Source organism: Podarcis cretensis, assembly GCF_951804945.1.
Source record: "Podarcis cretensis genome assembly, chromosome: 3".
NCBI classification, from domain to species: Eukaryota; Metazoa; Chordata; class Lepidosauria; order Squamata; family Lacertidae; genus Podarcis; species Podarcis cretensis.
Genome location: NC_137172.1, coordinates 125,727,184 through 125,749,285, shown reverse-complemented (window position 1 = coordinate 125,749,285; position 22,102 = coordinate 125,727,184). Strand labels below are relative to the sequence as shown.

Here is a 22,102-nt window from a genome sequence, read left to right as displayed (position 1 = left end):
TAAGCTATTTACATACATACATACATTGGGGTGCTACATGACATGGAATATTACTTATTTCCAGCACTTTTATTTCATGCTTACTGTACTGTGTACATGACTATTACTAAATTGGTCCTCCAAACTGAAGTGAATTACAGATTGCAGCATTGAGCATGCAGAAGAGAGGGTGTTAAGGGTAGTCTTCCAACATTACCCAGCATGCATATGTGAGTATTTGTTCCACAACATTTTAAAGTTTTCAAAATCTCCATCCTCAGGTGCTGCTGTAAACTATGTGCAGAGCACCTATCTCAGTTGCAAGTAATGCATATCTTAGGAACCTCAGCAGAAGCTGCTGCATCCTGTTTTAACAAGCCAGCACGTTTCTGTTTTGCTGGTAATATGAAGTACCGCACAGATGTAACACTGGCTGGAATAGAACACTGAATGGAAACTGTGCCTCCGGTGTACAGGGAAAAAGTGGTTTTTCAGAGCATTTTACATTGGCCCACACCAATATTTCTGCAGAGTACTCAAAGCAGCCACTTACTGCTGTTACATTTTAGAAGTCAGAGGTACTTACTTCATCACCAGAGAAATACTGATCTATTATTTCAAATGCTAGCTTATAAATGTCTTCATTCTCATGTTGTTGCAGTGCTTCAATTTTCTCCAAGCCTGGTCAAAGAGAAGCAAGAAAAATGACAAGTTTAATAAATTAAGAAATTGCAAGCTGTAACCCAATTAAGTCTGTCTGCCAGTGGAATGAAGACAGCTGGTGGCATGGAATCACAGAAATGTAGAGTTGGAAGAGACCATGAGGATCATCTAGTTCAGGGGTCAGGAAAGTTTTTGTGGCTTGGGCCGGTTCACAGTCCCGCAGATGCCATGGTGGGCTGGAATGTGTGTGTGTGTGCGTGTGCAAACGCTATTTCTGACGCTCCTTCTGGTGCGGAGGAGGCATGCGCAGCTTCCCATTGGCTGCAGGAAGTTCCTGCAGCCAATGGGAAGCTGGCCAGCGTCACGGAAGGTGGTCCCCACTCTGCTCTGCGCTGGTTTAGCACGGCCGACCGAGCGGGCAGCGGGGGTCCATGAGCCTTAGGTTGCCGACCCCTGATCTAGTTCATCCCCCTGCAATGCAGGAATCTCAGCTCAAGCTTCCATGACAGATGGCCATCCAACCTCTGTTTAAAACCCTCCAAGGAAGGAGAGTCCACAACCTCCCAAGGGAGACTGTTCCACTGTCTAACAGCTCTTACTGTTAGAAAGTCCTTCCTGATGTTGAGTCAGAATCTCCTTTCTTATAACTTGAAGCCATTGGTTCAGGTCCTACATTCTGGAGCAGCAGAAAACAAGCTTGCTCCATCTTCCATGTGACAGACCTTTAGATATTGGAAGATGGCTTTCATGTCACCTCTTAGCCTTCTCTTCTCTGGGCTAAATATGCCCAACCCCCAACTGAGTCCGATCCTCATAAGGCTTGGTTTCCAGACCCTTGGTCATCTTGGTCTAACTCCTCTGTGCACATTCCAGCTTGTCCACATTGTTCTTAAACAGTGGTGCCCTGAACTGGACACAGGACTCCAGGTGGAATTGTAGGGTGATACTATGACTTCCCTTGAGCTGGACAGCTAGGCATTCATGCCAGGCCAATATGCACATTCCCTTGCGCTTCAGAGAGAGCTTTCAATTCCTATGTGTGAGAAGTGTACCCTTTTCATTATGTCTAAGTGCAATTGTGCAGGAATGTCTGCAAGTACAAGATCTTTGCCTGGGTGATACTGGATGTGCACATCCTAATTTTGTCCCTGCATTAACATGTGCCAAAGCCTTTTTGGGGTGCTCAACAATGGCTTCTGTACAGTGGTTTCCAGTGGCTTATGGTCCAATTGGACATGCACTGTCTGGCCAAACGTAAGTTGACGGAAGCATTCCATTCTGAACACTACAGCCAACAGTTCTTTTTCAATCTGTGCATATCCCATTTCAGTTTCTGATATTGCTCTACTGGCCAGTGCAACTGGCTGCAGTTTCTGTAGCAGGGCAGCTCCTAGCCCTGTCTCAGGTACATTACACTGAAACCCAGCCAGATGGGTGAGGTGGTATTATTATTATTATTATTATTATTATTATTATTATACTACTAACTGCTAACCTGAATGGTAATACTTTAGTTCAGGACTCCTGGCTATTGTGTCTGTAATCTTTTCAAATGTACTTCCTATAGAGCTAGTATCCAGAAATAACAATGCCCCACTGGTTCTCTCTATTCCACCAGGTTTCTGTTGCACCAACTTTAGCAATGCTGTTCTCTTAAGACCAAACACACCCCAAACACACTCTGTTTGGAGGTGCATATCACATTTTACCAAATCACATCTTACCTCCACATTCTTCTATAATTTCTGCTATTGTGCTTGCTTCATCACCAGCCATTATTAGAATGTTTTTCAGCCCATCCAGAACCACCTGAACCACTTGAGAATCTTTGACTGACAACAAATTACAGAATGGTGGGATCACATTCTGTTGCACAAGGTATTCAACCTAAACAGAAGAGATACTTATGATTAATTTCTTCCTTATAAATGGTTCCAAGTTTACTAATTTGACTACTTAAGACACATACCTGATCTTTTCTACCACTTATTGTTAAGTTGCTGATTGCCCAAGCAGCTTCCTTTTGTGTGCCAAAGTCTCCCTAAAGGATATAAAAGGTGATTTAAATTAGCAAAGTAATATATGTAGACATACAACCTTGCAACAAAAATATGAGAAACAGCCAGATTCAGCATTTGACTGACCTTAGCCAGCTGGTGAATGATCATAGGGATAAGTCCAGCATCTATTACAGCTTGAACTTGTTGCTGATTTCCTGCAGTGATATTGGAAAGGAACCAAACTGCTTCCTGAAATAAAACAAAACAAAACCCTGCATGTGAAGTTGTCTTAGACAGAGACATTTACCAATGCCTGCTAACTTGACATTTTTAACTGGAGATAGAAGGGATTGAACATAGAATCTTCAACATAAAAAACCATGATTTATCAACATGCTTTTAAACTTTTAATTTCAGCCTGTTTCCAGATAGAAACATTGCATGGTGACAAAATGAGATTTCAAGCAACTGATACTTTTCTTCTGGAAATTTGTTAATAAAAGCTGGGTGGATGGTGCATTTATGGATGTTCATGAGTTGTGGGAATAGAATAGGATGGGATAAGTTGTGCATATTGTATAATCTGTTGTAAATTTAAGACAGTTGGGGTGGGGTGTAGTTAGTGAGGTAACTGTGGTAGACTGTGAGTCAGGATATGCTTTGGCAAGAGGGAAGGTGTTGCCTTTCAAAAGGTGGAGTGACTGTAGAAGTGGTCCTCCAAAGGTGGAGGAAGCTTACAGATGGGTCCTGTTTCAAAGCATTGAAGAAGCACTGACCAACCAGTCTGAGTGCTCACTTTTACACTTCATGAGAGGAGCATGGAAGAAGTACGTGAAGACATGTTCCCAAAGCAGGGAATGAGTGAACCTGTAACAGCTTCTTGGAAAGCAAGCTTCAGGGTGTGAAATGGATTGATATATTTGAGTGTATATTAACCACACATAAAAACCCAAATGACTTGGTATCAGACATTTGTTTTCCCAGACTGCCTCAAGTAACAAATAAAAGTTAATGAGTCTGCATTCAGAGAAATCAAAGTAATGAGAAGTAAAAAAGAGAGAAAAGGAACAGAGGACTCTGTGAAATCAACTAAAACAGAGCCATATCCTCCGGCCTCTGAAGCAGCTGCATCCATTTTTAACATAGAAAGAAAAGTTATCAGAGTACCATGAGCTTTCCTTAAAGGGATATCTGGAATTCTTTACCACTGAGAAGCTTAATCCCCGTTCTTAAGAAGGATTTCAAGGTTTACACTGCTCCAGTGCTGGTGTACAAAATGGGATCTGCACAGTCAATTCCTTCCAGAAGTTAGTTGCTATGGCAGAAACAAACAATGATACTTCATGGGAGCACTCAACTACGTACTAATTAAAAGTGCATTAATGGAATATAAAGTAGAATGAGGGAAACATTTTCTTTGGCATTTTTTAGATCCCTTATTTCTTTATTGATAGCATTTCTATACCGCCCTTCACAATGTATTTTCAAGGAGCACTGGGGCAGAGTAAACATTTAAATTCTTCTTCGGAAAAGAGGTAATTTTTCCTGTTCAGTGCAAAAGCTGAGACTGCTTGTTCTGTTAAGCTAAAGAACAGATCATAGAAAAAATTCAGTGAGTACTCACCTTGTTTATTTTCTCTTTTGGATGTGTCAGAAGATTTGGGAAATGGGAGAGGACATCACAGTTGAGAACAACTTGTGTCTGTTCATCAGTACCAGTTACTATGTTGCCAACTGCTCTTAGTGCTGCCGTCTACATTTGAAGAAAAAATATTAGTAAAATCTTTGATGGCCTTACGAGGTCCAGGCTTCATTCCCTAGGTTAGTTCATATGGGTTAAAATTTGAATTCACCCAAAGTGTAAGATTTTTAAAAGTGTATTTGTTTTAAATTAAAAACAAATAGGGGATGCATTCTGATTGCCACTAATGATAGTGTAGCACAGCCAAGAGGACTTCCAACAGGCAGGCAGAACCGTCCCCCGTCAATCACCTGACATCAAATGACCCCTTTTTGCCTGCACTGGTCTTGCAGAGTGTTTTGCAAGCGGCTCAGCATGAGGTCTTGCAAAGCCCTATGCACAGTCCATTGAAACATAGAGTTCTGCAACCTGCAAACCCACTTTCAGAAAAGTCAGGGCTTCACCTGCCCCACACTGGGCATTATCTATGGTGCCAGGTGTATGGCAGGTGGTTGTGGCTTGGGTCAAATGGGGAAGCATGGCAGGCCTAAGTAGGGCTGCAGGATGGAGGACAACCTCACCCAGAACAGGCATATTACCCAACTCCAGTACCCAGGAACCACCGAACTCATGGGACTCTGTCCTGCCAGGATTCAGTTTCAGTCTACTGTCCCTCATCCTTTTCTATGTAAATCCTTCATTTCACACCTCAAAACAGCTATGCCATGAGGATACCTTGTCTGGATTGATCATCTCCTTCCTCTGTCTGAGACATACACTATAAACATTCAGCTTTGAAGCAACAGAATAAGTTCATTACAATAGCTAAGCTTTAATAAAGCCTAGTGGAGTGAAACATGGGTTACATTTAAAAAGAAATATAAATTGTCCTATTTTTAATGAAACTTTAAGAGACCATATGAATAATTAAAAAGCATTGTCTAAGTGTCTTTAAATAAATGGATTTAACATTTGAATTATTGACTTTAGTTTTTATGTACAACAACAAAGCTGATCAGGTTTGGACAATGCAGAGGAGATAATTTCAGTTATAATAAAATTCATCCAAAAAATGATTACCTGAACTTTTACCTCCTGGTGGCTCAGAAGGGGAACTAGGAAAGGTACCACACCAGAATCTATCACCATCTGAATTTGCTCATTACCACCATCTGTCAGGTAGGACAAAGCCCAAACAGTGTCCACAAGGATCTGCAGAGAAGGGAAGTTTCCTTTGTCAATGTAAGATTGCAACAGACACCCAAATGGGATTGATCCCCCTACACAACATGTCTGAAATGAATGACATGCTGTGAAAGAGAATTCTGTATATTCAAATTGTTTTCTTGTGTTTTCTCCACACTGTTTATAATTTATTCTGAAAACAAGGTACCGTGGTACCTTGGTTTTTTAACATCTCTGTTGACAAATGTTTCGGTTTTCAAACGCCTTAAACCCGGAAGTAAATGCATCCGTTTTTGAATGCACCTCAGAAGTCGAATGGCTTCTGCTGAGTGTATAAGTTATTTTCCCTCAATTTTCTCTATTAAATTTGCAAACCGCCCTTTGCGTCTCGGTTTTCAAACATTTTGGAACTCGAACAGTCTTCCAGAACAGATTATGTTTGAATACCGTTTGAATAAACGGCCTCGGTCCAGTATACCTGAAGGAGCGTCTCCACCCCCATCATTCTGCCCGGACGCTGAGGTCCAGCGCCGAGGGCCTTCTGGCGGTTCCCTCATTGCGAGAAGCAAAGCTACAGGGAACCAGGCAGAGGGCCTTCTCGGTAGTGGCGCCCACCCTGTGGAACGCCCTTCCAGCAGATGTCAAAGCGATAAACAACTACCTGACATTCAGAAGACATCTTAAGGCAGCCCTGTTCAGGGAAGTTTTTAACGTGTGATTTTACTGTATTTTTGGTTTTTATGGAAGCCGCCCAGAGTGGCTGGGAAGGCCCAGCCAGATGGGCGGGATATAAATAATAAATTATTATTATTATTATTATTATTATTATTATTATTATTATTATTACCACTGTAGATGGTGCTATCGGCACAAAGATTAGCAATGATATCAGCATGATCTTAGGAATTGATTTTTTCTTAGGTCTTCTTTTAGCACCAAAATGAAACAGTGCCAACAGCCCTAAGGGCAGGTTAGCTGCCCCCCAAAGTGACCAGAAGATGTATTTCTAACGTAAAAGCTCTGGATTAAACAGACATTCAGATAAAACCAGTGTAGAACAATGTTGCAATAGGATGCAGGAATCTAACCAGCACTGTAGAAATAGCATGAGATTGTGCACTAACCACTTTTGAACTCATGGTAAATCAACAAAAGCATCTCATTGGGGGGGGGGGCTAGCCTCTTATTGACTGTGTGTACCCACACTCCTATCTCCTTATACAGTCATACCTCGGGTTGAAGTACCTTTGGGTTGAGCGTTTTCAGGTTATTCTCCGCAGCGACCTGGAAGTAACGGAACGGGTTACTTCCGGGTTTCGCCACTCGTGCATGCGCAGACGCTCAAAATTACAGCACTCGCATGCGCGGAAGCAGCGAATCGCGACCCATGCACAGGCAGATGCGGGTTGCGTTCGCTTCAGGATGCGAACGGGGCTCTGGAACCGATCCCGTTCGCATCCAGAGGTACCACTGTATTTGTCTAAGTGCCATCTTCTGTTTATATATTTACACACACACACGTTATATATATTATTGTAAACAAGACTGTAAGCCACCCCGAGCATTTGTCAGTAATGTGGGGCATAAATGTGGAAAATAACATCTGAACAATTTAATAAAAAGTATTAAGAATTAAATTTGGTATGTTAGAACACACTGGTAACAGCAGTTTTGGATGCCATATCATAATTGAGGAGAAATAAGAGTCTCAGGAAGGAGGTTTGACCCCTCTAATTACAAGGAACATTGAATATATACAGGTACATTCCCACTCACATCAGTTTTAAGAAGCCTGAAATTTAAACTTTATGGCAATATTGGAGCTTTCTCCAAATGTGAACAATGTCTCTCTAAGTTCAGACTGTTTTTATGAACTACAGATAAATCAAAAGAGATGAAACCAGGTTGAACACACAATATATACTTTTTTATTTTAAGATTCTCAGGCAAGTCATCTGTCTTACAAGAACTAAGTTTCCAGATAAATTGGAAACAACACCAACCTTGTGGTTTGTAATGTCAGTTTGTGATATACGTAAGACAAGAATCTTTTTAGTACTGATTTTTTTTTAAAAAAAGAACTAGCAAAATATGCATTGTGATTAAACAAAGCATAAACTGTACTTGTTCTGTTAACAACAAACATTTAACAGCACAATTCTTTATCTGTCTATTTGAATGACAGGCCCAGGGTGCTAGAGAGCAATTTCTCTCCTCTAAGTGTTTATAAAATGGCAGCCAAATTAAATAGTAAAAAAAAAGTTTAAGGTTAACTCACAGCTTACATGCACATAACTCGCACCATTTCAACTTTACATGGTTCATAGCCAGCTAGTTGAAATCACACAATTTAAACACATGGAAGACTTTTAAAGCTCTTTTTGTGCAGAGTTTATCCAGTGCAAAAAGCTTTCAACCACTCTGCCTTGCTTATCAGACTCTGGAAGGCTCTCACGAGGCTTCAGAGAGCTTCGTGCATATGCAAGTGACTAAATGGAAGTGACCAAAAAGATTCCCCATCTCTGAGTCACCTTGCATGTAATGCTTCTGGCTGGTTTATTCATGTGTAAAATGCCGTTTTGAAAAACTGTAGCCAGATAATGAAACTTTGTAAAATTATATTTCAAGTGATATAGAGCATGTTAACTATATATGGAAATGAAGGCTGGGGCTGTAAGTTGACATTTTCATGAAATTACCCTCCCATCATCCCTGGTCACGGTAGTCTAAGACATCTAGAGCACACCAAGTTGGGGAAAGACTCTCTAGGCAAAGAAGCTACTGTATGGCACAATGCAAACAAAATTTAAGTAAGAAAACTCTCAAATACTAAAAGGAAACCTTAGATTGGAGAAGAAGGTATTTCAGCATTTACTTACATTTATGTCTGTATGGTATATGAGAACACACAAGGCTGGCAAGATCTGGTAAAGATAAGTTTATTATAATGGGTCATTAATACTAAGGAAAGCCAAAACACACTGTGGATAAAACCTCAAGCAAATCTGTGGTTACAATCCTATGCACATTTTTCTGGGAGTAAGCACCACTGAGCACTGCGGGACTTACATCTGAATAAACATGCACTTACATCTGAATAAACATACACAGGATTACACTGTCAATTACTTACTGCAGTAACAAGTGTTTCTTAATCAGCTGATGCCCTACATTTTACACAGTTTTAATACCTGGCTTCAATCATGTAAAAATAAGTCTATAGCAATTTCATTTTACAAGGAAGTTATGAGAAAGAAAGAGTGCAAACTCACATATATAATATTGAAAATTTACATTTATCAACCAGTTTGCCAATGGCTAACACATTTCTGGCCCACAGTCAGTGCTTCTCCTTTACGCATAAACTTTTATGGTTTTTATATATGTTGTTTTTCAGTTAACTACATATTGTGAACTTTTCTGAGAGCAGTAGTGAAATTTAGGGCTGGAGATAAAAATATGGTTGCCCCAGTGGAAGCCAGCACAAGCCCCCTTGGGATAATGTGGCTTTCCCCCGTTTCTTCCCCCTTCACCCCCCTAATTGGATCTGGGGAGGCGGGAGAACCCTCAGAATAGCATGCAGGAAGGAGGTGGTTTACTCTTAGCAAGCAGAAATGCTTGCGCTATGAGACACTTGCTTTACTGCGGCATGCAATGTGAATTCCACTCTTAGTCGAGTCACAGAATTGTTGAGTTGGAAGGTACACCAAGGGTCATCTAGTCCAACCCCCTGCGATGCAAGACTAAAGCTACAATCCTAAACCCACTTACCTGGGAGTATGCCTCACTGAATTAAATAGGACTTGCTTCTGAGTAGACATGGTTAAGACTGCACCATAAATCTGTTTTGTTCCCTATTTGAGCCCAGAGGTACAAAGCTAACATTCTGGCATCTCACATTATTCCTGAATGTAGATGTTACCACTAAGCCACAGAATCCACTACATGGGAAAGCAGAGGTAGTGTTAAATCACTCCCTCTATCATATTATAGATGCCATCAGTCTTTCAACAGTTTGTTTGGGTGTTTTTTAATTAAAAAGCAGCTGCACAGGACTGTGAATTTATTTGGAACAGTTGTGACAATATTTGATCCTTTCCTGTAGGCAGGCAGGCAGGTAGGCTGATCTATCTAACTAAAATAAGAACTGCCACCTTATTTTCCTACTCGCACATGAAGAGACATAGATTCCCTGTATCTTTTTCCTGTGTGGAGGAGAGCAGCTTGGGGAATAGTGAATTTTATCACAAGAATAACCCACAGGGAAGGCACTACACCTGCATCCCAGCATTTCTGGGAGGAATGAAGGCAACTTCTCTCACACTCACCGCTCCATGAAACGGCTTCATTTTAAAGATTGCTGACTTTGCCCATAATCCTATATATTCTTACATAAGATACACATCCCACTGACAAAAGGATTCTCATGTAAGTTATCGCTGCTTGTGCTTTAGGCTGTAACCATCTTTTATTTAAATAAGTGGTTCCCTGCAAGGTCTCTTGTCTCTTTGAAGACTACATGCCTCGTTAGTCTGTACTGTTTAGCTGCTGAAGTTAGATTCTGACTTCAAATCAAGAAGGAAGGTAAATGCCTCAGATACCGCCATAATTAATAACTAGTAAGTGGAATGAGATACAAATAAATATGCATTAAGAATGTGCACACAGTACATATGCCATCATGGGAAAACTGACTTGCAGTGAAGCTGAGGTGGAACAATACTTAGTTGTAATTTTTTATTTACCTCCTGCACTGTCTCCATAGGTGGTGGGGGATCCTTATTCCTGCAGAGATTTACAATGACCCATGTGACGTTCCGGAGGAAAGTGATGGGAATGGAGGGGTTGATGAAGGATAGAAGCGGTTTGACAACTCCCAGTGATATGACATAATCTCTACACTGAGGACCATCACCTACAAAAGTGAAAATTTCACAAAAAATTACATTCATGATGGAGAAACCTTGAAATGTATGCAGTGACTTATGTTGGGGTCTTGATGCGCTATGTTTCCCCCACTGGTAACATACGAACACTACAAAAGTTACGGTTCAATGGAAATTTGAGGAACACAATTTGTTGTAGAATAACTTCATCTAAGTTTTCCAAACTGAGGATGTTTTCTTATTTAAATCAACTGGACTATTCAGAGAACTTAAGAGGAAACATAGTTTTATGGGGTAATGTCAATGTATGATTTTAAAGCCTTCAATGCCTGTGATTTCTTTTCTAGAAATATAGTTAACACTTACCAATAATATTTCCAAGGGCCCAAACAGCTTGTTCACAAACATTTTGATGTGGTGAATGCAGCAGTCTTAAGAAGAGAGGTACTGCATCTATAACAGCAGAAAACTGGATTCATTAAAATGATAAAATGCAGCTCTTTTAATAGATAAATTTCACATAACTGAGTTATATTGTTAATATTTTAGGAAATTATTCTATGTTTGTTCAAAATTAAATTGGAAGTGCACCTTTGCATAACTAATTTTTTCAGACAGAAAAAAGATATTGATATTGACATTTACATTCTAAATAAAAATTTGAAGTAACGTGGAGGCTTTATTTAGCATCAAGAAAGTTAAAATTGTCTTCTCACATTACAAAGATCTGTGTATATTTTGTCAAAGGGCCTATCCACCCCCTTCAAAAGCCAACTGTGGAAGAACAATTTTAAGTATTGGAATGTGGGCTTCAACTAGTAGAAACGTCTTTCAGACTCAGTGCCTCCCTTCTCCATCTCCCACATTGCAAGGGATGTCTGAGGTACAGCATGGTCTGTAAAAGCTGGTTTCACCTACTCGCTTGCTTGACCTTACAGCAGGCCTCAATAAAGAGATTTAACTAGCCATCCCTAAGACTATTGCCATGGGCAAAACGAGGCCTGCTACTCTCAGCAATGCTTCGTGTATTCCAGAATGGAAAAGCTAGAGTGGAGAGCAATCACAGGATACAAAAAATGAAAATAAAACAACTTAAAGCAGCACAACAGAAGCACAAAAGAAGCAAGATAAAAAACAACCAGGACTGTATAAGTCTTGGAAAATCAAAAGGTCTTCTTCTGGAAATGAACAATAAAGTTGGCATCAGGTGGCATTAGGTTGATACCACCTAATCTCAAAAGGCAGGAGAAATGTCTACTAGATGATCTCAATGCACAGCCAGGTGGCTTTCTTTAAGGTCTCCAGGGTAATATTTGAATTTTTGTTCAGAAACAAACTGACAGCCAGTGCAGTTGTTTAAGAATTGTTGTGATACATACCCCTTTGTAGAGCCTAACAGCTCTATTCTGGACTAACAAAAGTTTTACAAGGAAGAACTCTTCAAAGACAATCCCATGTGCAACACATGCCAGTAGTCCAATTTAGAACATGGGTGACTGTGGCAGAATGACCTCTGCCTGGAGGGGATGTATCAGCCTCAGCAGTAAAGGGTCCTTTGTGCTACAGATGCCACCCGGGGCTCTTTTGAGAAAGCTGTATCTGTCAACAACCCCAGACTGCAAAACGACCCTATGTGGAGGTTAGGCTTGCTAAGCCTTGGGGTCCCTTCCAACTCTACAATTCTATGATTCTATGAAGATGAAGTTATATGTGTATCTTCAATTGCAAAATGCACCCACTGCCAAAGTTAAACACTTAGAGCACTTACTAGACTGTACAACAGCTTGAGTCTGTGCAGAAGTGCCTGAAGCTATGTTAGTCAGGGCCCATGCAGCCTCAAACTGTAAGGAAGGACTGTTAAAAAACAAAAAATAAAAACACCAGAATAGCAGTAATATTTGCAACTCACAAAAAATACCAGCAGAAAAGTACATGCCAAATTTCTATTGAAATAGTAATTCAATATACTGTAATCAGATGCCATTATGTATTTCTACCTCTTATGCCTGCTACAACTTCCTTGAAATAAAGGTAGAAAATGCAATCCAACATTGAACTATTGTTTCTGAGTCCTTCTATCAAGATTTTTTGCATAACATCAACACATACAGAACTTGTGACACTAATTTTCTTTGATAGTTACCTCACCAGAATACCCTAGTACAGAATAAACTGGCACAATACATTCACATCAGACTTCCAAAGCTAAGTATTCAGTCACAATACAAAAGAACAACACCTGAATAAGGATAGAAGAGTGGTGCTCTACAAAAACAAGAAGGAAAAGTGTGAAGGAAAAAGCCAAAGCTCAAGAGACTTTAAAGGTGGGGGGGGGGGGCTTGATTTTTCTGCCCCAAAGACTGGGCTAATCTGAGGAACCCTTCCCCAGGTTGGAATCTGAAAACAGTCCTCATGTGCCTCCTGGACAGTGGGGAAGGGGAAGAATGCACACAGAGGAGGGTTCTTAAGTACTGGGCAGGTCAAAATATATGGATTGTGGGCTGTGTCTGGCCTGGAGGATCACAACTTGTACACAGTCTTCTAGAATGACTATGTCAGACCTGAAAGACACTTTGTAGAACTTGCTCCTAACCAGACTGTTGACATAAGCTTCAGTAGAGTTTGAAGCATATCAAAAGTAAATACCCAGTTACAATGTTCAAAACTGCAAGCTAGCTGCAACCCTCAACTGATAACCATTCAAATTATGTCTGAGAAAGTACTGAGAAAAAGGAATCATTACTTACTTATCATCCCTTTCTAGACATTTAACCAATATTGGTAAAATTCCAGATTTTATTAGATCATCAATAGGAGGATTTCTGTCACTTGATAATAGCTTTCTGTAAAATTAAAGTGAAGGCAGTGAATAAAAAAAAAGATGGGAAAGACAGCATTCATTGTACTTTAGTCCTCAAAAAACAAATAGATGCCTACCTTGCAGCTTGGACAGCACTTAGTTGGATAATAGGGTTGTCACTTGTAGCATTCTGCAACACCACATAGATTTCAGTAAGTTCAGGAGTCAAGCATTAACAAATCCAACTGAAGGAAATAATATATTGTTTAGCAACTTACCTGTAATATAGCTTCTAGTGTTACATTTTGCTTTAAACAAAAGACAAATTTTCGTTTTAGTTACAATTCTTATGATAGATCAACTGTTCTCTGCAAAATGTATCAGTGTCATCCTTTAAGACCAAGCACTCCAGTTCACTATCTTGGCTCAGCGGCTTCCAGCAATAGTGTCTAAACACTCGGATACAGTGTCTTCGGGACTTGCATCTTAACTTGCAGTGTTTTGGTCTCTCGCAATTACTACCCTGGGCCCCTGTACTCCCATTTAAATTTTCATCAGTTATGTCATCAGAGGGAGGATAGTTTCAAACCAGAGTCGCCTCAGAGAGTCTGTTTTCTCCCCTCAATCAGTTTAAAAGCTGCTCTGTGACCGTTTTGGTTTTAATTGCCAACAGTCTGGTTCTATTCCAGTTTGGGTGGAAACCATCCCTTTTGTACAGGCCTGGCTTGCCCCAGAATGTTCCCCAGAGCCTAACAAATCCAAACTGCTCCTCCTGGCACCATTGTCTCCTCCTCCATGCACTGAAACCACAAAGATGCGCCTGTCTCAGCTGGCCCTGTGCATGGAACTGGTAGCGTTTCAGAGAAAGAACCTTGGAGGTATCCTACCTACCAACCTAAATTTGGCTTCCAGGACCACACGACTATATTTCCCCCTTGTTTAGTGCAACATGCACTACGACCACTGACTCCTTCCCAGCGCTATGCACCAGGCTATCTAGGTGAAGGGAAAGCAGTCTGCTATTCATGTTCCTAAGGACCACACTGCCCATTAGCACAATCCCTGCACCTACCAGAGAAGTACGCTCAGCATGAGAGAACAGATGTTCTTCCCCAAGGAATGATTTACCCTTTGAAGGGAATGCCTTTCTCTTCCTCAAGGTAACACTCTCCTTCCCCAAGACCCTCATTCTCAACAGCATGGCAGCTGTCATCATCGGAGCGGAACAGAGCTACAGTGTCCCTGAAGACCTCGCCCACCCCTCTCTCTGCCTCTCTTGCCTTTTCCAGGCCCACCAGGAGCTCGCTGCAACTTTAGACACGCCCACAACATTTGCCCAACAAGGAGATCGTCATGCAAACCCCATGTGCAAGGGAAGCTTTTATTGCTCCAAGAGGATTTTGGAAACTGGCTGGTTTTTCTGAAAGGGCTGGTGCTGTGCTGTTTTAATTCTAATTATTTGTATGGTTTTAATAATTTTATGTATGTACATAGTTTTAATTCTCTCAGTGTTTAATTGTTTTTAATGCCAGTATCCTCTATTTTTAGTGACTATGATTTTTATCTGTAAACTGCCTAGAATCCCGTCAGGAAAAAGGCATGTATGTATATATGTATGCATAAATACCATATACCATACATATTCCACACAGACCCACATACACATCAATGCCACATCAATGTAGATACAGTCTTACTGCTTTGAAATCAGCATCAGCATCTGAATCTTCTAAACTTTCTTCTTGGGGCACATTTCTTTTTTTCAGAAGATGTTCATCTCTTTTATTCTGAAGAACAAAGACCCAAGATAGTGCATTTGAATGCCTTTAATGTTTGTTTGTCTGTTAATTTATTTAAATGCTAATGTTAATATTATAGGACTGACCAGTAACAGTAACTCACAAACATAAAATGGTAGAATATAATGAAAAACAGTATGATAAAATAGTAGTATCATAAAACACACTCTCTAAAACATTTCCAGCACAATAAAATCAAATTACTTTTTAAAAAAATCACAACACTTAAGCAGTATTATTATCTTAAAAGAGTAAAATCACAGGGTTTTTGCTTTGTTTTTAATTTCCCCAGCGCTTAAAAACAGTATTCACCTGGCACCAGAATGAGTATAAGGTAAATTCTAGGTGGGCCTCTCTGAGAAGGGCATTCTACAACTGAGGTGCCTCAACCAAGAAGAGCTTCTCCCTGGTTTGGTCCAACTGTAGCTTCAGGGCTGTATGGTGCATTGCAATAATTTAAATGTAAGGTTAGAAGAGCATGCATAATTGTGGCGAGACCATATCCACCCATCATTGAAACTGGAATATGAACCAAGGCGGATAAAAGCTGCTCCAAGGCAGAGACGCCTATTGGACCTCAGCTGACAAGTCTGGCGCAATACGTACCCCTGATTTTGAACCCAGTTCTTTAAGGGCAGTGCAACCTCTTTCAGAATAGGTTGACCGCTACAAACAGGCTATAAACAGAGAGACACTTGCAACTGATAATTTGTTAATTGTAACAATGTAAATTGTTTCTCCATATATTAAATCCATTTAAATACACAAATGAATCCTGCGGCCCCTTCTAGATGAGCAGAGTTATTGAGGAGGAGGAGTTTGGATTTGATATCCCGCTTTATCACTACCCGAAGGAGTCTCAAAGCGGCTAACATTCTCCTTTCCCCTCCTCCCCTACAACAAACACTCTGTGAAGTGAGTGAGGCTGAGAGACTTCAGAGAAGTGTGACTAGCCCAAGGTCACCCAGCAGCTGCATGTGGAGGAGCGGAGACACGAACCCGGTTCACCAGATTACGAGTACCCACATTGTCAGATGTGTACGCTCAGGCTGCCCATACACACTTACCTGGGAGAAGGCAGCACTAAACTCAATGGGACTTACTTCTGAGCAAAATGTATAGGACTGTACTGTCAAATACAAACATATACATGGATATAAAGAAAAAATGTAAACAATTTGTATGAGACCAAAATAGGTAGTGCAGTCAATAGTATTTTTACACTAAACTGAAATAGCTATACAGAGCAATAAAGATTGGTGAGAGAGATTTTCAGTACTACTATGTTAATTTATGAAGTATAGTGGGAAAGAAAACTTTGGTCTCAAATGAGTCCTAAATCAATATAATCCAACTAACTGGTCAACCTGTTGGCATCTGTTTGTCTTGAGAGACAATGGAGTGCACCTTTGGGGGTGAAGTCAAACTGCTGTGTTAGCAACACTGAAGTGACCTCCTCGGGGTGCAAGACTAGGAGATGTGTATGGAGGTTGTTATGTGTGGTTGCTCAAGAGCAAACAGGCAAGACTCCCCGTTGGTCTCTTCAAGGCTTTATTATCTGTCCAAAACGTTCACAATGCAGATCGACTCAATTCCTTGTCTGCTCAGTCGCTAGCAGAATCTGGGAGTGGGCGGTCCTTAAACTTTCCCCAGCAGAGTAGTCTTTTGAGCCCCATGCTACGCCTCCCCTCTCTGCGTGTAAACCTAGTGCGCAAAGAGGGCGTGGGCAGAGGGGGACCTGCCTCCCCCTCCGCTTTGTTCATGCTCGGTGCTGTGGCTCTCCCTTGCATCCTCCAAGCCCTGCACCCCTTCCCCACTGGAGGCGTGGCTTCCCTCCTCCGCGGAGGAAATACCACTGATGTGGTTCAAAGGACCAGCTTGGCTGCAAGAGTTGCTGGAAGGAGGCAAACAAGGCGCCATCCAACCATCTTAGGGACTCTGCTCCAGATTTGTGTAGGGTTTAGTACTCCTTAGCCTTTTCTTCTCCTGAAGATCTCCCCCAAGGCGGCAGAAGGTTAGGATCAGAGTTTTCGTTCTCCTAGATGGGTTACCTAATCAACTAACTGATCTTTGTTTGATAAGCAATTAGATTTTCTGTTGGGACATTTTGAGAATGGACTCAGCGATAGAGGGCCAAAGCCCAAACCCCAATGTCTGGTCGCAAATTATGTTGCTACAATTGGCACTCATTCAACAGCTTTCTTTTGCCTCTGACTGACAATTTCAGAGACCGCAAGGTACCCTCTCAGGACAAGAGATTTGGCCCAGATGCCTCCAACTGCTGACCTCTAGTACATAGTCTCTTGAAAACAAATTATTTACTAGATATTCATATTTAAAACTATTAATAATGAAAAACACATTTAAATTTAGTTATGAGCAGGAGTATTCCACCTAAACATTAGGAAGAACTTCCTGAAAGTAAGAGCTGTTTGACAGTGGAATTTGCTGCCAAGGAGTGTGGTGGAGTCTCCTTCTTTGGAGGTCTTTAAGCAGAGGCTTGACAACCATATGTCAGGAGTGCTCTGATGCTGTTTCCTGCTTGGCAGGTGGTTGGACTCGATGGCCCTTGTGGTCTCTTCCAACTCTATGATTCTATGATTCTATGAATACTATGTATCTTAATCCTGTGTAAGCAAACATACTGAAACTGATCACTACAGCATTCACTATTCTTTGTACTTAGCAAACTGCTTCACTAATTCATGTTTATTTAGGAACTGCTCACAGTACAATTCTAAACATATCTACTCAGAAGTACACCCCACTGCATTCAACAGGATTTACTCTCAGGAAAGTGTGTACAGGATTACAGTGGTACCTCGGGTTAAGAACTTAATTCGTTTCGGAGGTCTGTTCTTAACCTGAAACTGTTGTTAACCTGAAGCACCACTTTAGCTAATGGGGCCTTCCGCTGCCGTCGCACAATTTCTGTTCTCATCCTGAAGCAAAGTTCTTAACCTGAGGTACTATTTCTGGGTTAGTGGAGTCTGTAACCTGAAGCGTCTGTAACCCGAGGTACCACTGTATAACCAAACAGTTCCAGCTCTTTCTTTCAGAAGCCTGACCCAGTGAAACATAGGCTTAAGAGGTTTTGGGCCTTAGTTGTGGGTGGTGTTCTTCTGAGAAAGAGGAAAGGCACCATCAATGACACCTTCAAGCACACACAACCACAGACAAAGGAAGTAAAGTCTCAAAAGCAAATTAAAAATGGGGAGAACATAATGGAACTCTGGCAGAATGTCTTACAAAAAACAAACTGTTGCTCTGCCAGATTCAGAAATCTGGACACAATAATGTACTTGATGCTTTCCTTGTAGACACATGACATAATAGTATCTGGTGAGGACACAATCTTTTCTTTTCTTTTTTTTTACATAATATTTATTACTTTTAAAACTTACAAAAAGGAAAGAGAAGAAAAAAGAAAAAAAGAAAAAAAACAAGAAAAGGAAAAAACAACACAATACAATATATAAACAATACAAAACACAACACTAACCTAAACAAAACAAAACAAAAACAATTTAAAAACATACATTATACCATTTCAGTAGTCTATCTTTCATACCATTGTTTCATCGACCTCCTCTCACCTCCCTTTTTGTATTCCACTTCTATTAATTATTTCAGCAATTCCTTTCCATCTTTCTCTATTTTCTGTCATATAAATATCTTAACTTATTTTTACCCTTATTTTCCATTAATACTATAATGCTTATTTATGCTTAACTCCTTATAACATTTCAACTAAAGCCATAAGATTTCATTCCAACATTTTTCTAACACTCAGTAATTTTACAATATTTCTATTTCTGAAAATAAACTTTAAATTTTTTTCCAATCTTCTTCCACCATCTCTTCTCCCTGGTCTCGGATACTGCCAGTCATTCGTCAATTCCATATAGTCCATCAACCTGGTGATCTTCTGTCCGAGGCTCTTAACTCTTTTCCAAGTCCCTTCTGCAGGTCTTCTTCATATTTATACATGCACTTTACTTTGTCTTCTACTGATCTTGTTCTTATTTTCCTTCCTTTGATACTGAAGAGCAGATCTCGGGGAAGCTCCAACCTAGCAATGCTTTTATTCCTTCTCGACAGGTCAACCAAATCTCCATGGTTAAATCTAAAATCCATAAGGTATTTCAGGACATGTTTCAAAATTCCTCCAAATCCAAAGGCCCCCACAGCTCCAATCTCCTCATGACCCAAGTCCAAATCCCAAAAGTCAGTAAATCCCTGCATGAAGGGATCTGTCCAACTTTCCTTCTCCAGTCCAGGCAGGGCTCCGATCCTCAAAATCTGACTTTTTCTAAATTCAATCATAAAAGGCCTCAACTTATAGTCCTCAATTTGCCTCTGTAAGGCTGGGGCTCCCACTTGTATTACTTTAGGTTCAACAACAGCAACTTTCTCCTTCGCCTTCTCGACAATTTGCCCTGTCAAAGTAGATTCCTGTATCAGATCCTGAATAATTTCTGTATTGATGTTCACTTTTTGTCCCAAATTAGTCACTTTTTGTCCCAAGTTAGTCACTTTTTGTCCCAAGTTATCAATTTTAGTAGTCATGACATCTGTCTTCTTGTGGAGTTGTTCCAACGAGTGACTTATCTTGCATAATGCAATCACTAAAGCTTCTTCTGTCGACATTCTCAAATAGTCCAAGGTCAATCCCTGATTCTCGCAGTCTCTTATCTTGCAGCTGGTTCCCCCAGCTCAGCTCTTATAACAGTTTTAAAGGCTCCCTCTAGAGGGAAACAGTTTCTATTTGTGTCAATCCTTTTAAGCACAGTTCAAACAGTAAATATAGTTTCAATTTTTAGTTACTTTTCCTCCTTTTTGAACGCAGAAGAGGACAATGGAAACAATATATTTCTCTTATTTAGCTAACTGTCAAGATACGTTCTATTCACAGCCAATGAACTTCAAAACGTCAATCTTACTGGCAGAACCCTTTCCAGGGTCAGAGCAGTGGTGATTTAATTTTCAACACTCTCTCCTGCAGGCTTGTGCGATCCAAAATTTCCCCCCTCTTCTCCTGCTTCCAAGGGGGGTTTAATAGTTTTAATCGATGGAAGTTTAATCCTTTGCGGAAGACTTTCCAAGACCTTAGCTTGCAGCGTCTTTGCTTCAATCTATTTACAAAAGGGGAAGGCGGACTTCCTGTTTAAAACCTTCCCATTTCGGTGCCAAATTAAGACATTTATAGATCCAATTTTCCGTTCTACTCATGGGTAGTTGTTTAAAATCGAATTGTCCACAGGAAAAAGTCAGCGCTCTCCGGCAACAGCAATGCGGCTTCACTCCGTGAAAGAAGCAATCCATTCGAAGCACCCCGCCGCTCACCCCACGTCGCTCCAGATCCCCGAAACCGGGTCTCCCCGCGAGTAGGGGAGGCGCAAAAGGTGCCAGCCGAATCCCAGGTTCACAGGCTTCTCCCGCCTGTGATTTTTAGTGGGTCTCCGCCTTCGCCGTGGCGGCCAGACCCTGTTTCCATGGAGTAAATTCCTCCCGATCAGAGGAATTCCGCCATTGCCAGAGGCGCTAACCCAGAAGTCGAGGACACAATCTTTTCAGCGCTCTCCCAAGTCACACATGAACCTCCATAGCTGAAACCTCTCATGGGCGCTTTAAACAAAGCATAAACAAATAAAAGTGATATACTCACCTTTCTAAGTTCAATTGTCACCTCATTTCTATGTCTTCGCATAGTCTGTAGAAGAGAAAAACAGAAACATACAACACACAAATGAAGTAATAGTACCAAAGCCTATGATGATTCAGTTTAACTCTCTTTAACCAATTTTAGGGAACCTACAACTATACACCAGGCTAGATGTTACAGAACTTTATTCCACTGATTATGAGATATGTCATACTAATTTTCTACAAGGCAGAGTGAGGAGACCATTTAAAGTAAAACATGGGTGGGAAGGAATACCACAACCATCCCTAATGCCATCATTTTCTCCTCCCAAAAACTATTTTGCTTAAGTTGTTTTTCTGCAGTGATTCCAAAAGCAACATTCACCAAGAGAAAAAATAGCTGAGGAAATTTCAAGGAGAATTTTTGCATGTGGGAAGGGCTCAGTACACACATCCCAGCGATGCTGTGCCTGCGTTGGCATCCGCACACCACCTCATGGGAAAGTGGCACAGCTGACATCATGACACACCAATCGCAGCAATGGAGCTTCTTGTTTGGTCTTTCTTGCAAATGAATGCTGAACGGTGAAAAAAGACATGCAAAATGTAGCACTGCAGGACAACAGAAAAATTGTAGAATAATTGTAGGAAATTTGCTGGAGAGATTACACACATCTGAACCATTGTTTTGGGAAATTACATTTGGTTCACACAAAAGGAGATGAGGTGGTAAACATTCACTTCAAAAGAAAGAAGAGGTCAGCATCAAAAAACAATACAGAAAAGAGAGACAAGCTTCAAAATGTTGTCAAAATATATGAAGAACTTTAATAAAAAGATCAACTGTCTGATGTGTTTTAATAGAAACCTTCCTCAGGGGAACAGAACCGTAATTAATTCAATATATGTGTGTGTGTGTGCGCATGCATGTTATCACATTAGCTATATGGATAAGAAAATTTAACTGTGCAGCAGCAATTGATTTGGATGAATTTATTATTCTGCTGTCATTCAGTATAAGTGTGTATATATATGCTATTTCTGGTTTTGCTTATATATGTTGTCTTTTAATTCCCTCCATTTAAATATTCTTAAAAACGGATTTAACAAAGGAGTGAATAAACTTCAACCCATAGGCCCAACACAACCTTCTCCCCTTGGTTCCTTCCTCCCCATCAGCTGTTCAGCAAGGAGCAGCTGACAGAGGGAAAGATGTGGATGCTGTGCATTATGTGCAATTGCTGCTCTGAGTGCCAGCTGCTGGAAACCACCTGAGGAAAGAGGGCTTATGTTCATGTCCTGCTTACATGTCTCCTGCAAGCTTTTGGTTGGCCACTGTGAGAACAGGATGCTGGGCTGGATGGATTATTGGCCTAATCCAGCTGGATGGATTATTGGCCTAATCTCTTATTATGAGAAAAGGCTCTTCTTATGCAAAAAGTGTCCACACATTTTGCAATCAC

At 40.7% G+C, this 22,102-nt stretch overlaps 1 protein-coding gene across 1 annotated transcript in view; it reads right to left on the bottom strand.

Annotated features, from left to right (window-relative positions):
* Window positions 1-22,102, bottom strand: part of KPNA3 (karyopherin subunit alpha 3) — a 47,138-nt gene that overhangs the window by 3,175 nt on the left and 21,861 nt on the right. Inside the window, exons 2-16 of the mRNA XM_079971042.1 lie at window positions 20,662-20,706; window positions 14,892-14,981; window positions 13,473-13,502; window positions 13,332-13,384; window positions 13,142-13,237; window positions 12,163-12,248; window positions 10,761-10,847; window positions 10,254-10,423; window positions 8,388-8,432; window positions 5,404-5,535; window positions 4,267-4,395; window positions 2,787-2,891; window positions 2,612-2,683; window positions 2,367-2,529; window positions 566-660 (exon numbers count right to left, since the gene is read on the bottom strand). Coding sequence (XP_079827168.1) covers window positions 566-660; window positions 2,367-2,529; window positions 2,612-2,683; window positions 2,787-2,891; window positions 4,267-4,395; window positions 5,404-5,535; window positions 8,388-8,432; window positions 10,254-10,423; window positions 10,761-10,847; window positions 12,163-12,248; window positions 13,142-13,237; window positions 13,332-13,384; window positions 13,473-13,502; window positions 14,892-14,981; window positions 20,662-20,706 — 1,398 coding nt within the window. The remainder of the gene's footprint in view (window positions 1-565; window positions 661-2,366; window positions 2,530-2,611; window positions 2,684-2,786; window positions 2,892-4,266; window positions 4,396-5,403; window positions 5,536-8,387; window positions 8,433-10,253; window positions 10,424-10,760; window positions 10,848-12,162; window positions 12,249-13,141; window positions 13,238-13,331; window positions 13,385-13,472; window positions 13,503-14,891; window positions 14,982-20,661; window positions 20,707-22,102) is intronic.